The sequence below is a fragment of the Somniosus microcephalus genome, unplaced genomic scaffold, assembly GCF_052327205.1.
Source record: "Somniosus microcephalus isolate GS21.2 unplaced genomic scaffold, FLI_Smic_1.0 unresolved_chr1, whole genome shotgun sequence".
Taxonomy (NCBI): domain Eukaryota; kingdom Metazoa; phylum Chordata; class Chondrichthyes; order Squaliformes; family Somniosidae; genus Somniosus; species Somniosus microcephalus.
The window spans coordinates 170,286,369-170,304,228 of NW_028225179.1; the positions used below are offsets into that span (position 1 = coordinate 170,286,369).

Here is a 17,860-nt window from a genome sequence, read left to right on the forward strand (position 1 = left end):
CCCGGCAGCGCTGCATTCCATCCGGTCACTGCTTTGCACTGCCATTAACGCCACCCCCCCCCCCCCATGAACGAATGTTTGTTTTCCCCAGGAAGTCGACTACGGGAACCACGCTACCAACTTGGCTGACTTCTCCGGGGCCCGTCTTGCTGCGAAAGCACGTGAGGGCCCATAAAATGGACCCCCTGGTCGAGAGGGTGGACCTCCTGCACGCCAACCCCCAGTACGCCTATGTGGCATACCCAGACGGGCGGGAGGACACAGTCTCCTTACGAGACCTCGCACCCTCAGGCATCCCTGAGACACCACCGTTACCCCCCACCACCCCCCCCAAATCCAGCCCAGGTAGACGGCATGCCGGAACCCCACGAGCCTTCACCGACCACGCAGACACCAGCATTAACATCAGATACTGCATCACCGCCGCCGCTGCTGCGACGATCGGAAAGGCTTACGAGGCCTCCGGACAGACTGACATACCCGAACTGGTAGTACACTTCACCCCGCCGGACTCCAATCTAAACAAGGGGTGAATGTGGTAAACCACTTTTATCGTTCACTATCGTTACACTATGGTTATCACTGTTTATATCTCCAGACGCCATCCTACAACTCATCCGCTTCATCCTTGACCACAATGTCTTCACCTTCGACAACCAGTTCTTTACCCAAACACACGGAACAGCCATGGGGACCAAATTCGCACCCCAATACGCAAACATCTTCATGCACAAGTTCGAGCAAGACTTCTTCGCTGCACAGGATCTCCAACCAACGCTATGGAAAGGTTACCTGTAAACATCTGACATGATTCTCTGACTATATAAGCTGTGTCTTTATGCATTTCTCCACTTCACCTGAAGAAGGAGCAGCGCTGTGAAAGCTTGTGATTTCAAATAAAGCTGTTGGAATATAACCTGGTGTCGTGTGACTTCTTACATTTGTCCACCCCAGTCCAACTCCGGCATCTCCACACCACTGTTTATATCGTTACACTATGGTTATCACTGTTTACACTGTTGTATCACTACACGAGGTCGCCTCTTGCCACGCTGTTATACCTGGGCTGACCACTGCTGACTCCGCCTACTTGCCCAGGTATAAAGGTGGTCGACTGGCTGGTATTCCTCCTTAATAACAACAGAAAATGCTGGAAAAACTCAGCAAGTCAGGCAACATCCGTGGAGAGAAATTTGAGTTGACGTTTCGGGTTTGACCCTTCTTCAAAACTGGAGAGAAAAGGAACTAGATCGAAGGCAGGGCTGCGATCGGACAAAAGAATTAAAGAACCAAAAGAAGTAAAAGAGATTAGAAGCTAGACGAGATGGTAATAGGCTGTGATTAGGTGTAAAGTGTACTGGCAGGGCAAAAGATAGCTGCCAGGTGTGAGAGAGAAACAAAAGGAAAGGGGGGGGGGGGAAAGGAAAGGAGTGGAAAAATATAAGTGAAAATGAAATAGGGGCCGAGGTTATGATCTGAAATTGTTGAACTCGATATTGAGACCGGAAGGCTGCAGACTGCCTAATCGGAAGATGAGGTGCTGTTCCTCGAGTTTACGTTGAGCTTCCGTGGAACAGTACAAGAGGCCAAGGACGGTGAGGTCCGAGTGGGAATGGAGCGGTGAATTGAAATGACAGGCGACCGGAAGCTCGGGGTCACCCTTACGGACTGAACGGAGGTGTTCCGCAAAGCGGTCACCCAATCTGCGTTTGGTCTCCCCAATGTAGAGGAGACCGCATCGTGAGCAGCGGTATTCCTCCTTGTTGGATCCGATCACCCACGAGGGTGGGTTCTGTTATTTAGCCAATAAAAACCTATAGTTACTATCTTAACTCGTCGCTTTTCATTGGATGAATTGATAGGTATATCACGCCCCAAAGCCTTTCCACCATTTACAAGGCACAAGTCAGGAGTATGATGGAATACTCTCCAATTGCCTGGATGAGTGCAGCTCCAACAACACTCAAGAAGCTCGACACCATCCAGGACAAAGCAGCCTATTGATTGGCACCCCATCCACCACCTTAAACATTCACTCCCTCCACCACCGACGTACCGTGGCTGCAGTGTGTACCATCTACAAGATGCACTGCAGCAACTCGCCAAGGCTTCTTCGGCAGCACCTCCCAAACCCACGACCTCTTCCACCTAGCAGGACAAAGGCAGCAGGCGCATGGGAACACCACCACCTCCAAGTTCCCCTCCAAGTCACACACCATCCTGACTTAGAAGTATATCGCCGATCCTTCATCGTCGCTGGGTCAAAATCCTGGAACTCCCTCCCTGACAGCACTGTGGGTGTACCTTCACCACACGGACTGCAGCAGTTCAAGAAGGCGGCTCACCACCACCTTCTCAAGGACAACTAGGGATGGGCAATAAATGCTGGCCGTGCCAGCGACGCCAGATGCCTTAAGCAAATTTTAAAAAAGTTTTATTGGATGGACAATGAAGGCCATGACATGGAAAAGGATGCCAGATGAAACTATATTGAATGCTGTTGGAAGATGAATGATGGACAAGGCCGTGTTACACACCATGGTCACAGTCACAGAGATTGTAGTTTGTGACTGTTCAGGGCAGATTAGAGTTACATCGAAACTGCAGCAGAGAAACAGTCCATTCGGCTCTAGTGGTCTATGCTGTGTTTATACTCCACGGGAGCCTCCTCCCACTCTAATTACATCTTGACACCGTATCCACATATACGTCCCATGGCGTTAGACTCGCGACACCAATCTTAAATAACATTCAGAACGCCGGAGAACCCATCCTCCTCGAATGGATTGAGCGAGTTTGTCGCACTCCCCTCACTTCAGGAGAAAATGAGGTCATTCACGTTGGAGCTAAAAAGGATAAAACAGAGAATTTTCTAAATGGTTAGACGTTAGCAACTGTGGATGAGCAGAGAGAACTCTGGGTCCAAGTCCAGAAATCACTAGAAGCTAGTTGATAGGTACGAAAAATAAGTAAAACTCTAATGGAATGTTGGGATTCATCTCGCGGGCTGGAATACAAAGGGGTAGAAGTTCTGTTCCAGCTGTACAGAGCTCTGGTTAGACCCATTTAGAGAACCGCACCTCGGCAACAATATCTTGGCTTTGGAGGTGGTGCAGCTCAGATTCACCAGAATGATCCCGGGGCTAAAAGATTTAAATTATGAGGGTAGATTGCACAGACAAAGTTTTTATTCCCTTGATTATACAAAGTTTTGGGGTGATCTAATTGAGGTGTTTAAGATGATAAAATGAATTGCTAGGGCAGAAAGAGTTAAACTATGTCCTATGGTGGTCCAGTCCAGAAAAAGGGGGCATAACCTTAACCGCAGAGCGAGGCCGTTCAGGGGTGATGTTACAAAGCATTTCTTCAGACACAGTGTAGTGGAAATCTGGAACACTGGCCCTCAAGAAGCTGTTGAGGTTCGGTCAATTGAAAATGACAAACTGTGATTGATAGGTTTGTGTTAGCCAATGGTATTTAGGGATATGGAACCAAGGCGGGGAGATGGAGTTAAGATACAGCTCAGTCATGATTGAATTGAATGGAGGAACAAGCTGGAACGAATGAGTGGCCTACTCCTGTTCCGATGTTCCTGTGCCTCTATTTATAAAGCCAATGCTCCCATATACGTTTCTAAAAGCCTGATCATCCTATCCTGCCACCGTCAAAGATTTCTGTATCTATACCCCCAAGTTTTACTGTTCCTGCAACCCCTTTCAATTGTACCAGTTGGTTTAAATTGCATCGCCTCATTCTTCCTTCCAAAATGCAGCATTTCACACTTCTCTGCATTAAATTTCACCGGCCATGTGTCTGCCCATTTCACCAGTGTCTCTATTTCCTCCTGAAGTCTTCTGCTGTCCTCCTCACGGTTTACGACTTTTCCGAGATTCGTGTCATCGACAAACTTTTAACTTATGCCCTGTATACCTAAGTCCATGTCACTGAAATAAATCAAAGAGCAGTGGTCCTAATCCCGCCCCCTGGGGACACTGTAAACTTCCCTCCAGTGTGAACAATATCCGTTCACAACTACTGTCTGTTTTCTGTCCCTTCACCAATTTAGTATCCACGCTGCCACTGCTCCTTTAATATCATTGGCTCCAATTTTGTTCACCAGTCTATTATGAGGTACTTTATCAAAGGCCTTCTGAAAGTCCAGAAACAGAACATCAACTGCACTACCTTCATCAACCCCCTCCTATTTTTTTTTTAATTCATTGATGGGATGTGGGTGTCGCTGGCTGGCTAGGCCTGCATTTAGTGCCCATCCCTAATTGCCCTTGAGAAGATGGTAGTGAGCCACCTTCTTGAACTGCTGCAGTCCATATGGTGTAGGTACACCCACAATGCTGTTAGGGAGGGAGTTCCAGGATTTTGGCCCAGCGACAGTGAAGGAACGGCGATACAGGCCCAAGTCAGGATGGTGTCTGGCTTGGAGGGGAACTTGTAGGTGGTGATGTTCCCATGCGTCTGCTGCCCTTGTTCTAAGTGGTAGAGGTCGCGGGTTTGGAAGGTGCTGTTGAAGGAGCTTTGGCGAGTTGCTGCAGTGCATCTTGTAGATGGTACACACGGCAGCCACAGTGCGCCGGTGGTGGAGGTAGTGAATGTTGAAGGTGGTGGATGGAGTGCCAATCAAGCGGGCTGCTTTATCCTGAATGGTGTCGAGCTTCTTGAGTGTTGTTGGAGCTGCACTCATCCAGGCAAGTGGAGAGTATTCCATCACACTCCTGACTTGTGCCTTGTAGATGGTGGAAAGGCTTTGGGGAGTCAGGAGGTGAGACACTCGCCGCAGAATTCCCAGCCTCTGGCCTGCTCTTGTAGCCACAGTATTTATATGGCTGGTCCAGTTCAGTTTCTGATCAATGGTAACCCCCAGGATGTTGATAGTGGGGGATTCAGTGATGGTATGCCATTTAATGTCATCCATTAGCTCATTCAAGTCAGCCAGGTTTGATTTGCCTTTACAAAAAAATCCATGTTGTCTGTCACTAATTAACCCATGTTCTTCCAAGTGACAGTTAATTTTGTTTCAGAAATGTTGTCCCGAGGAGTTTCCTCAACACCGATGTTAAGCTGCGTCACCTGTAGTTATTTAGTTCGTCACACTCCTTTTTTGAACAGGGAAGTAACGTTTGCAGCCCTCCAGTCCTCTGGCACCTTTCCCATATCCAAGGATTGGAAGATTGTGGCAGAGCGGGTGGCATTTCTACTTTGAGCCCTGTCGACCGTTTTAGTACATCGTCCTAATCGATTTATATCCTGTCCAATTTCTCTACCACCTCCTCCTTTACTGTACGATTGGCAGCATCCTCCTTTAGTGAATACGGATGCAAAGTGTTAATTTAGTACCTCAGTCATGTCCCCTGCTTCCACAAGATGATTGCCTTTTTGGTCCTTAATCGGCCCCACCTTTCATTGGACTATTTTTTCACACTTTCTATGTTTATAAAAGGCGCTAGTGTTCCCTATAATGTTACCACTAATCATTTCTCACACATTCTCCCTGCCCCCCTGTTGCTTTTGTGTGTTTATTGGACTAGTGGCAGCGTTAGTGAAACAGCAACGTACTGAAATTTACCAAGTCTCAAACTGGTACTGAATTAACTGAATCGCTTTTACATTTCCACAGTGGGGAAAGGAAAGGCTGCTGATTGATAGTTTCAATGGCCGCACGTGCGCGGGCTGACACACAAATGGAGAATTATGATTGTAAAACAGCAGTCAAATCCACCAGTTGTATATTCATGGTGTTTTCTGAGATCCCAGAGCTACCAGCTGCTGTACTGATGGTGGAGGAGGGACTTGATATCATGTTTAACAAGGCAACGTTCTCCTTCTCATTTTAATATTTCCCTCAAAGGCTACATTAATATAATATTTGTTACAGAGCATCAGAACCTGGGAACGCCTGTCACCACCATGGCTGAAGGTCCAGACAGGGGAGAAGATCCAACATCTTCAACAAGAATGAGAATGGACACAGGTAGGCTCACAAAACTCTAAAATACAATTTCTGTCCTGACAAAAGGTCCAGATCTAGTGCATGAACCTGCAGCTCTCACAGGTTGAGGGAACAGGGCAGAGACTGAGTAAATAGAGGGTAGTGAGTGACCATCTAGAGGGACACCACTGTCACAGGTGGAGGAAGCCCCTGAGTACTGGAACTGTCCATTAGATACCTGGTATTGGGGACTGTAAGGTGGAGAGAGACAGTGACTCAGAGGATCACAGTCACAGGTGGAGGGAGCCCGTGAATACTGGAACTGTCCAATAGATACCTGGTATTGGGGACTGTAAGGTGGATAGAGACAGTGACTCAGAGGATCACAGTCACAGGTGGAGGGAGCCCCTGAATACTGGAACTGTCCAATAGATACCTGGTATTGGGGACCATGGTGTGGAGATGCCGGAGTTGGACTGGGGTGGACAAATGTAAGAAATCACACAACACCAGGTTATAGTCCAACAGCTTTATTTGAAATCACAAGCTTTCGGAGCGCTGCTCCTTCTTCAGGTGAAGTGGAGAAATGCATAAAGACGCTGTGTCTTTATGCATTTCTCCACTTCACCTGAAGAAGGAGCAGCGCTCCGAAAGCTTGTGATTTCAAATAAAGCTGTTGGACTATAACCTGGTGTTGTGTGATTTCTTACATTGGTATTGGGGATTGTAAGGTGGAGAGAGACAGTGACTCAGGATCGTATTCTTGAGCAAACAGTGTGGCACCAGAGAGCAGGAGGCCACCCAGCGGGGCGAGAGTGAGAGGCAGGTGGGGCACAGGAATAGGAGAGCGGTACTGGTGGCAGCATATATAGTCGGGGGAATAAACAACCTCTTCATTCAGGACCTGCTCAGGGCTGCAGGTTAGTTACCTCCCTGATGCCGAGGGAAGAACATCCTTGACCGGTGGGACCACCTGTAGGCAGGAAAGGAGAGCAGACAATAGCCACGGTCAGAGCCAGTAACACGGATAGAAATACGATTATAGAGGGACTATTGAGACTGAGGCACTAAACTAAGAAACCAGGCCTCAAGCTGTTGAATTCCGGATTGTTTTGCACTGGGCTGCTTAAGCAGGGAAATAGGAGGCTGGTCAATTTGTGGCTGAGGGCTGGAGCAGGAGGGAAGTGTTCATGTTCTTGGGGCACTAGAGTGAGTTCAGTTGGAAGGGAAGCGACGGCTGTGATTTGTACCGACCAACAATAATGGTTTTACAGAAAAGGTGATTGGAGCAGTGGGAGGGTATCGGGATGTGACTGGAGATTGGGAAATATTGGGATCTCAGACTAGAGAGCGGAATTAATAAAAATGTGGGAGCTGAAACAGAAGATTTAAGAAATAGTGAAAAGTTATTGGCAAGAAAAAGGAAAGAGGATTTGAAGTAGTGAGAGATAAAGTTGTGTTTATAAAAAGAAGAAATAGGGACAAGTCAACATTCCAAGTGTTGGAGCGAGTATTGAGTTGTGTGTGAGTGTACAAATCATTCCAAACATTCAGAAACATGAGAGATGTGATCTAGTATCTATAAGACAGGGCCTTGGTTTTCACAGGACTCAGAGGGAGATGTTCCTGGTGATAACATTTTGAGGGAAGAGCAACAAAATTGTGGACGCCAGTATCAATAAAGCATTCTATGACAACGCAACAACAACAAGAACAAACTGGTGTTTATATAGCGCCTTTAACGTTGAAAAACGTCTCACGGTGCTTCAGAGGAGTGTTACCAATCAGAATTTGACACCAAGTCACATAAGGAGATATTAGGACAGGTAAAGTTTAAGGAACGTCTGAAAGGAGGAGAGCGAGAGAGAGAGGCGGAGAGGTTTAGAAGGTAAGGGTGTTCCAGGGAGCAATGCTAAGATGGAATCCATATGTACACAGTTCAGCAATAGGAAGAGAGATAGCACAATTCTCTGGGGTTTACAGGTCAGCGAGCAGTGGAGGTGAGATAGAGGGGTGGCTGGGTAAATTAGTTGTGGAGGATGTTTTTGGGAGATACAAAATATTTCCTTAACTTTCTAAAAATGATGGTTGAAGTGAAGTTTTGATGTACTAGAGGAGGATGTGGGCCCACAGTTAGAGATCACTGTGGAGAAGGATTTGGATCTGGGTAAAATAGCCGAGGTGGAGAAGTCACTGGGCTCAGATATTGCACCCCAGACTGTTAGAGGAAGTCAGAGAGGAGATAGGAGGAACTGACCACAGCATTTCAACCTAGGCTTAATATCAGACTGTTAGAGGAAGTCAGAGAGGAGATAGGAGGGACTGACCACAGCATTTCAACCCACGCTAAATTAAAAAAATATACAGGTGGACTGAAGAAGCCCAAGTGATGTTTCTGTTCTAATGTGGAGAGTGAATTAACCTGGTAACCAGAGACCATTGCGTAGAAACTCCTCAAATCTGTTAATCCAGGTCGAATTAGTGAGCATTTAGCGAGAAGGAGGATGATGAGGGGAGGCTGGAACTGATCAGCTGTAGAAAAGTCGTATTTGACAATTTTACGAACAATGACGGACAGGCGAAGACCCTTTGGTCCATCCAGACTTTCCCAGGCAATTGCGATACTTTGTCATACTTTGTTGTAGCTATCCCAAACCAAACCATGGGTGAGGTGAAAAAAACCAGGTAAAAACACAGGTCAATTTGGGGGATTAAAATAGGGTAAATTCCTCTCCGACCCACCTAGGCGATTGAAACTAGCCCAGCAGAGCAATCTTGCACTGAATTCCCGGAAGTGCCTTCCTGTTGTAAGAGGTGATGTCCGCACCAAACAGGAACAGGTCCAGCTCTCGCCTGAAGGAATTCACCGAGTCAGTGTCCACCGCCAGAGAAGGGATCCTGTCCCAGAGGTCGACTATTCTCTGGGAAAAGAACCACCTCCTGACATCTAACTTAAATCTGGCCTTGCGCAACTTAAAATTGTGACCCCTGACCCTCCGCAAGCTATGTCATTGGAACAAACTGTCAAATGGAACACAATCGATTTGCTTCATCATCTTATAAACCTCAATCAGATCACCGCTTAGTCTTTGCTTCTCTAAAGTGTAGAGTACAAATTCTTAGCCTATCTTGATAACTAAGTTGCTTTATACTGGGAATTAGTCTAATGTCCCTCCTCTGCAACAGGTTCAAAGCCTCAATATCACCCACCTTATGTGGGGACCATAACTGGACACAGTATTCCAAGTGAGGCCTTTACCAAGGTCTTGTACTAGGACAGAATAGGTCGTCTTATACCCTACTGTCCTATGAATGCCCCAATACCCCCTTTGTTCTAGCTATCACTTCACGACATTGCTCCTGTACCTTTAGAGATGTATCCACTAGAATACCCGGATCTTCCTTTCTCCCCTTATTTAATGCCATGAAGAGTGTATGAATGTTGAGCACTTGCACTGCCCACAGGCATAACACGGCACTTATCCAAGCTAAGCATCATTTGCCAGTCATGTGCCCAATCTCCCAACACATTAAGATGCAGTTTTGTTGAGCCGTGACTATACAGGTTGATGGAATGTTGTACATGTGGTGTATGTGGGTTATCAGAAGGTGTTTGATAATGTGGCTCACCAGAAGGTGTTTGATAATGTGGCTCACCGGAAGGTGTTTGATAATGTGGCTCACCAGAAGGTGTTTGATAATGTGGCTCACCAGAAGGTGTTTGATAATGTGGCTCACCAGAAGGTGTTTGATAATGTGGCTCACCGGAAGGTGTTTGATAATGTGGCTCACAGGAAGGTGTTTGATAATGTGGCTCACCGGAAGGTGTTTGATAATGTGGCTCACCAGAAGGTGTTTGATAATGTGGCTCACAGGAAGGTGTTTGATAATGTGGCTCACAGGAAGGTGTTTGATAATGTGGCTCACCAGAAGGTGTTTGATAATGTGGCTCACAGGAAGGTGTTTGATAATGTGGCTCACCAGAAGGTGTTTGATAATGTGGCTCACAGGAAGGTGTTTGATAATGTGGCTCACCAGAAGGTGTTTGATAATGTGGCTCACCAGAAGGTGTTTGATAATGTGGCTCACCAGAAGGTGTTTGATAATGTGGCTCACCAGAAGGTGTTTGATAATGTGGCTCACAGGAAGGTGTTTGATAATGTGGCTCACCAGAAGGTGTTTGATAATGTGGCTCACAGGAAGGTGTTTGATAATGTGGCTCACCAGAAGGTGTTTGATAATGTGGCTCACAGGAAGGTGTTTGATAATGTGGCTCACCAGAAGGTGTTTGATAATGTGGCTCACCAGAAGGTGTTTGATAATGTGGCTCACCAGAAGGTGTTTGATAATGTGGCTCACCAGAAGGTGTTTGATAATGTGGCTCACAGGAAGGTGTTTGATAATGTGGCTCACCAGAAGGTGTTTGATAATGTGGCTCACAGGAAGGTGTTTGATAATGTGGCTCACCAGAAGGTGTTTGATAATGTGGCTCACAGGAAGGTGTTTGATAATGTGGCTCACCAGAAGGTGTTTGATAATGTGGCTCACAGGAAGGTGTTTGATAATGTGGCTCACCAGAAGGTGTTTGATAATGTGGCTCACCAGAAGGTGTTTGATAATGTGGCTCACCAGAAGGTGTTTGATAATGTGGCTCACCAGAAGGTGTTTGATAATGTGGCTCACCAGAAGGTGTTTGATAATGTGGCTCACCAGAAGGTGTTTGATAATGTGGCTCACCAGAAGGTGTTTGATAATGTGGCTCACCAGAAGGTGTTTGATAATGTGGCTCACCAGAAGGTGTTTGATAATGTGGCTCACCAGAAGGTGTTTGATAATGTGGCTCACCAGAAGGTGTTTGATAATGTGGCTCACCAGAAGGTGTTTGATAATGTGGCTCACAGGAAGGTGTTTGATAATGTGGCTCACCAGAAGGTGTTTGATAATGTGGCTCACCAGAAGGTGTTTGATAATGTGGCTCACCAGAAGGTGTTTGATAATGTGGCTCACAGGAAGGTGTTTGATAATGTGGCTCACCGGAAGGTGTTTGATAATGTGGCTCACCAGAAGGTGTTTGATAATGTGGCTCACCAGAAGGTGTTTGATAATGTGGCTCACCGGAAGGTGTTTGATAATGTGGCTCACAGGAAGGTGTTTGATAATGTGGCTCACAGGAAGCTGCAGCCGTTTGGTATACGATGACATGTAGCCGCCTGGGTAGAAAGTGGATAATATGTTTAGTTTTCTCCATTTGTGTTCACAGATCCGAACTCTACAATCACTGAGTTCTTGACAAAGTGTGACGATTACCAGCTGTTCCGGTTCACGAAATTCTACCGGGACAGACTGGAACAGGCGATTGAAAGAGGGGTGGACGGAGTCAGCTCGTTGTTAACATACGAGAGGCATTTCAGTGGACAAGAACATCGGGTAAGTGGGAGGGACACAGAATGAGTCTGGATTATCCAAACATCACAGAACTGACAGGATATCAGATCTTAGAATCACAGAATGTTACCGAAGAGAAACAGGTCAAATAGGAACTAAATAGATAAACTGAAAATATTGTGAATCTGAAACAATGATATGAAGAGGTGAAAATACCCAGTGGATCCGTCAGTATCTGTACAAAGGACAGGGGAACGGTTCGGGTATAACTCATTGTGGACTGAAAAGAAAGGGAACAGTTTTAGTGGGCCTGGGAAAAGGAGAGACGGGAGGTAACAGACAGGAATTACAGGGAACGTCAAGAGTTTACTGACTTGGAAACTACATAAAGTAAATTAAGGAACCGAGAGAAGACAAAAATCATCTGTGCAGTAAATGAGAGGCTTTTCAAGAACAAAAACAAAATGGTAAAATGGTTAAAATGTATGAGACAGGAACAGGAAAACTAACCCCCAAAAAATGAGGATTGAAAACCCGACGCTGTGCAGGTTTTTCCTCCCCCGCGTCACCGGGAGTCAATTCAAACTTCGGCAGAGACTCAATACTGGCGGTAGAACCTGTCGTGGAGCGTCACTCCCCGGGACAGCACTTCAGGAAATTCCAGCAAACAGCCTGTAATGTTCTGTCGGTTACCTGTAATGGAATAGAACTAAATGGAAATGATAATCGGGCAGGGTATAATGGACGGTCGACCTGCTACCAACTTTCCCAGTAGATAATCTAGGAAATTTACACTCATCCCAACCTCCAGCTCACTACCCATTACCGTTAATATCCCACCTGGTCTAATCCCAACCTCCTGCTCACTACCCATTACTGTTAATATCTGACCGAGTCTAATCCCAACCTCCTGCTCACTGCCCATTACTGTTAATATCCCACCTAGTCTAATCCCAACCTCCTGCTCACTGCCCATTACTGTTAATATCCCCCCTAGTCTAATCCCAACCTCCTGCTCACTGCCCATTACTGTTAATAACCCTCCTAGTCTAATCCCAACCTCCTGCTCACTGCCCATTACTGTTAATATCCCACCTAGTCTAATCCCAACCTCCTGCTCACTGCCCATTACTGTTAATAACCCTCCTAGTCTAATCCCAACCTCCTGCTCACTACCCATTACCTTTAATATCCCACCTAGTCTAATCCCATCCTCCTGCTCACTGCCCATTACCGTTAATATCCCACCTAGTCTAATCCCAACCTCCTGCTCACTGCCCATTACTGTTAATATCCCAACAATCTAATCCCAGCCTCCTCCTCACTACCCGTTACCATTAATATCCCAGCTAGAGTGATCGGAACCTCCTGCTCGCTATCCATTACCGTAAAATTCCCACCTAGTCTACTCCCAACTTTCTGTTCACTACATATTACTGTTAATATCCCACCTAGTCTAATCACAATCTCTGTCTCAATACCCATTACCGTTAATATTCCACCCAGTCTAATCCCAACCTCCTGCTCACTACCCATTACCGTTAATATCCCACCTAGTCTAATCCCAACCTCCTGCTCACTACCCATTACCGTTAATATCCCACCTAGTCTAATCCCAACCTCCTACTCAACACCCATTACCGTTATTATCCCACCTAGTCTAATCCCAACCTCCTGCTCATTACCCATTACTGTTAATATCCCACCTTGTCAAATTCCAAACTCCTATTGACTCATTATGGTTATTGTCCCAATTAGTCCAGGTGCAATCTTCTGTACACACCCCATACTCCAGCATTCCTTTCTATCCACGCAGCAATAGAAATAGATTTTAGCAAATAAATGTCCACTTGCTTCTACCCTAGCTTGAATTCTGCATTGTAACCACCTCGTGTGTAATTCACTATCAACCTTCACCCCGAATTCTTCAAATTAGCCTAAATATGTGCTCTCTGGGCAATCAGATCAGTAACGATTTATTGAATCAATTACTCTTCAGAATCTGAAGACTTGCAGCAACTCCTCACTTAATCTGCTCACCTCTAGTGGAATGAGCCCAACGTTCTCAAATCGCACTCTCTAACAGTAACTCCACATCCCTGGTAACATCCTAGTGCAATTGCACGCCAGTTTTTCCATTGCTTTTACATCCTATAAATGGAGTGTTCAAATTTGTACACAACTGGGGAAATTACCTGCCTCTGTGCTCTTGGTGTGGGACGTCACTCCCCAGGGGGCACATGAGATTGAGATTACTCAGTCTGTAATTACATGCCCCTGTGCTCTTGGTGTGGGACGTCACTCCCCAGGAGGCACATGAGATTGAGATTTCTCAGTCTGTAATTACCAGCCCCTGTGCTCTTGGTGTGGGACGTCACTCCCCAGGGGGAACATGAGGAAATTGAGATTTCTCAGTCTGTAATTACCTGCCCCTGTGCTCTTGGTGTGGGACGTCACTCCCCAGGAGGAACATGAGGAAATTGAGATTTCTCAGTCTGTAAATACCTGCCCCTGTGCTCTTGGTGTGGGACGTCACTCCCCAGGGGGGAACATGAGGAAATTGAGATTTCTCAGTCTGTAATTACCTGCCCCTGTGCTCTTGGTGTGGGACGTCACTCCCCAGGGGGAACATGAGGAAATTGAGATTTCTCAGTCTGTAATTACCTGCCCCTGTGCTCTTGGTGTGGGACGTCACTCCCCAGGGGGAACATGAGGAAATTGAGATTTCTCAGTCTGTAATTACCTGCCCCTGTGCTCTTGGTGTGGGACGTCACTCCCCAGGGGGAACATGAGGAAATTGAGATTACTCAGTCTGTAATTACCAGCCCCTGTGCTCTTGGTGTGGGACGTCACTCCCCAGGGGGAACATGAGGAAATTGAGATTTCTCAGTCTGTAATTACCTGCCCCTGTGCTCTTGGTGTGGGACGTCACTCCCCAGGGGGAACATGAGGAAATTGAGATTTCTCAGTCTGTAATTACCTGCCCCTGTGCTCCTGGTGTGGGACGTCACTCCCCAGGGGGAACATGAGGAAATTGAGATTTCTCAGTCTGTAATTACCTGCCCCTGTGCTCTTGGTGTGGGACGTCACTCCCCAGGGGGAACATGAGGAAATTGAGATTACTCAGTCTGTAATTACCTGCCCCTGTGCTCCTGGTGTGGGACGTCACTCCCCAGGGGGAACATGAGGAAATTGAGATTTCTCAGTCTGTAATTACCTGCCCCTGTGCTCTTGGTGTGGGACGTCACTCCCCAGGGGGAACATGAGGAAATTGAGATTACTCAGTCTGTAATTACCTGCCCCTGTGCTCTTGGTGTGGGACGTCACTCCCCAGGGGGGAACATGAGGAAATTGAGATTACTCAGTCTGTAATTACCTGCCCCTGTGCTCTTGGTGTGGGACGTCACTCCCCAGGGGGGAACATGAGGAAATTGAGATTACTCAGTCTGTAATTACCTGCCCCTGTGCTCTTGGTGTGGGACGTCACTCCCCAGGGGGAACATGAGGAAATTGTGATTTCTCAGTCTGTAATTACCTGCCCCTGTGCTCTTGGTGTGGGACGTCACTCCCCAGGGGGGAACATGAGGAAATTGAGATTTCTCAGTCTGTAATTACCTGCCCCTGTGCTCTCGGTGTGGGACGTCACTCCCCAAGGGGGAACATGAGGAAATTGAGATTACTCAGTCTGTAATTACCTGCCCCTGTGCTCTTGGTGTGGGACGTCACTCCCCAGGGGGGAACATGAGGAAATTGAGATTTCTCAGTCTGTAATTACCTGCCCCTGTGCTCTTGGTGTGGGACGTCACTCCCCAGGGAGGAACATGAGGAAATTGAGATTTCTCAGTCTGTAATTACCAGCCCCTGTGCTCTTGGTGTGGGACGTCACTCCCCAGGGGGGAACATGAGGAAATTGAGATTTCTCAGTCTGTAATTACCTGCCCCTGTGCTCTTGGTGTGGAACGTCACTCCCCAGGGGGGAACATGAGGAAATTGAGATTTCTCAGTCTGTAATTACCTGCCCCTGTGCTCTTGGTGTGGGACGTCACTCCCCAGGGGGAACATGAGGAAATTGAGATTACTCAGTCTGTAATTACCTGCCTGTGGTAAACCACTGTATTGTATATTGCCACCTCTGGGTGGCGCTGTGTATGGAGGCATGCCTCAGCTGACTCCACCCACCACTGTGTGGGTTTCGTTCAGACTTGTTCAGTCACTCACGAAGAAGCATGGTCTCTTCTTAGCTAATAAAAGCCTTATTCATCTCTTCTTTCGACTCATCATCTCTTCTTCGACTCATCACCTTTTATGAAGTAATTGATAAGCGTATCAATTTTATTAGCTAAAAGTTAAATGGCGACACCTGAGGAGCAACAACAGCAACGGATACAGCAGACATTGCTGAGAGCCCTCAGACCACCACGCCTGGACCTCGACCCTCAAGATGTGGGTGCATCAGCCAAGTTTGAACACTGGCTGAGCTGCTTTGAATCCTTCCTCGCAATCTCACAGGTTACAGAGGAGGATCACAAACTGAAAATTTTGACCGCCCAGGTGAGCCATCAAGTATATATGCTAATCCGGGACTCTAATACGTACGTGGCGGCCCTCGAGCTACTAAAAGGGCAATATACGCGCCCAGTGAACACAATTTACGCCCGACACCTCTTGGGATCCCGCAGGCAGCAACCGGGAGAATCGGTAGGGGCATTTGCACGGGCGCTACTGGCACTCTGCAGAGACTGCGATTGTAAAGCGGTAACGGCTGTGGAGCACGCGCAGGGACTCGCCTGTGATGCCTTCGTCAGGGGCCTCCAGTCAGACCACACCCGGCAGAGACTGCTAGAAAGCAAGGAACCCGACCTGAAGACGGCCATTGCCCTTGCGCTCTCGTTAGAGGAGGCCCACCGAAACCTCGAGGCATACCCCCGTAACGGCGCCGAGACATGGCAATCGAAACCATGGGACACGGGACCGCCGCCCCCGGCACCAACCGCTGCAGCGACCCAACTGAGACAGCAGCCTCCGGTAAGAACTGCTTCGATGCCCAGTAACCAGGCCCAAAAATGCTATTTCTGTGGCCAGTTAAAACATCCCAGAGCGCACTGCCCAGCTAAGACAGCTACCTGCTCGGGCTGCGGGAAGAAAGGCCATTACGCTAACGCCTGCAAGGGGAAGCCAGCCAGCAGCGCAGCGTGCGGGCCGTGGGAGCAGCCATCTTATCCGCCATTTTGTGTACCCCCGGCCGCATGGCATCCGCCGCCATCGTATCCAACGCACTCAACCGCCATTTCGTCACCGGAACCGACCACCGTCTCGGCGGATGACTATAGTGACTCACTAAGCCACATACTGGCCTCCGTGACGCTGGATCAAGCCCTCCCTCACCATCTATCCAGCTCCATGATGGATATCGCGGTAAACGGCCGCGCCACCAGTTGCCTGATCGACAGCGGGAGCACAGAGAGTTTCGTCCACCCCGACACGGTACGTAGCCACTCCCTCACGATTCTGCCAACGCACCATTGCATTTCTATGGCGTCCAAGTCCCAGTCAATGGACATCAGCGGCTACTGTGTGGTGACCCTGTCAGTAGGGGGCACTGAATATAAAAAATTTAAACTGCTAGTCCTGCCCCGTCTTTGCGCTGCCGTCCTGCTAGGGTTGGATTTTCAGTGCCACCTTAAGAGTGTCACACTAGCATACGGTGGACCCCTCCCCCCACTCACAGTCTGCAACCAACAACTTTTAAATCGCCCGCTGCAAACCACCTGCAGCCTTTCCACATTAAAAGTCCCCCCCCCTCCCCTGTTCGCTAACCTCACCCGCGACTGTAAACCCATCGCTACCAAAAGCAGGCGGTACAGTGCCGGGGACAGAGCTTTTATCAGCTCTGAGGTGGAGCGGCTCTTGAAGGAGGGCATTATCGAAGGTAGCACTAGCCCCTGGCGAGCCCAGGTTGTAGTCGTTAAAACCACTGCAAAACGCCGCATGGTAATCGACTACAGCCAAACCATAAACCGGTACACCCAGCTGGACGCGTACCCCCTCCCTCGCATATCTGATATGGTCAATCAGATTGCGCAATACAAAGTATTCTCCACCATCGACCTTAAGTCAGCGTACCACCAGCTGCCCATCCGCCATGAGGACCGCCAGTATACTGCCTTCGAGGCAAACGGCCGCCTCTACCACTTCCTTAGGGTCCCCTTCGGCGTCACCAACGGGGTTTCGGTCTTCCAAAGGGAGATGGACCGAATGGTTGACCAGAACGCGCTGCGGGCAACCTTCCCCTATTTGGATAACGTCACCATCTGCGGCCACGACCAGCAGGACCACGACGTTAATCTAGCAAATTTCCTCCGTACGGCCCAACGGCTGAACCTAACGTACAATAAGGAAAAATGTATGTTTCACACCAAGCGCCTGGCCATCCTCGGCTGCGTGGTGGAGAACGGAGTCATCGGGCCCGACCCCGACAGAATGCGCCCCCTAATGGAGCTACCCCTTCCCCACTGCCAAAAAGCACTGAAG

General features: G+C 48.0%; 1 protein-coding gene across 1 annotated transcript in view; it reads left to right on the forward strand.

The window, feature by feature from the left end:
- Positions 1-5,894: 5,894 nt before the first annotated feature.
- LOC147096555 (NACHT, LRR and PYD domains-containing protein 3-like) overlaps positions 5,895-17,860 on the forward strand; it is a 98,116-nt gene continuing 86,150 nt past the window's right edge. Inside the window, exons 1-2 of the mRNA XM_085975360.1 lie at positions 5,895-5,986; positions 11,205-11,371. Coding sequence (XP_085831486.1) covers positions 5,923-5,986; positions 11,205-11,371 — 231 coding nt within the window. The 5' untranslated portion in view covers positions 5,895-5,922. The remainder of the gene's footprint in view (positions 5,987-11,204; positions 11,372-17,860) is intronic.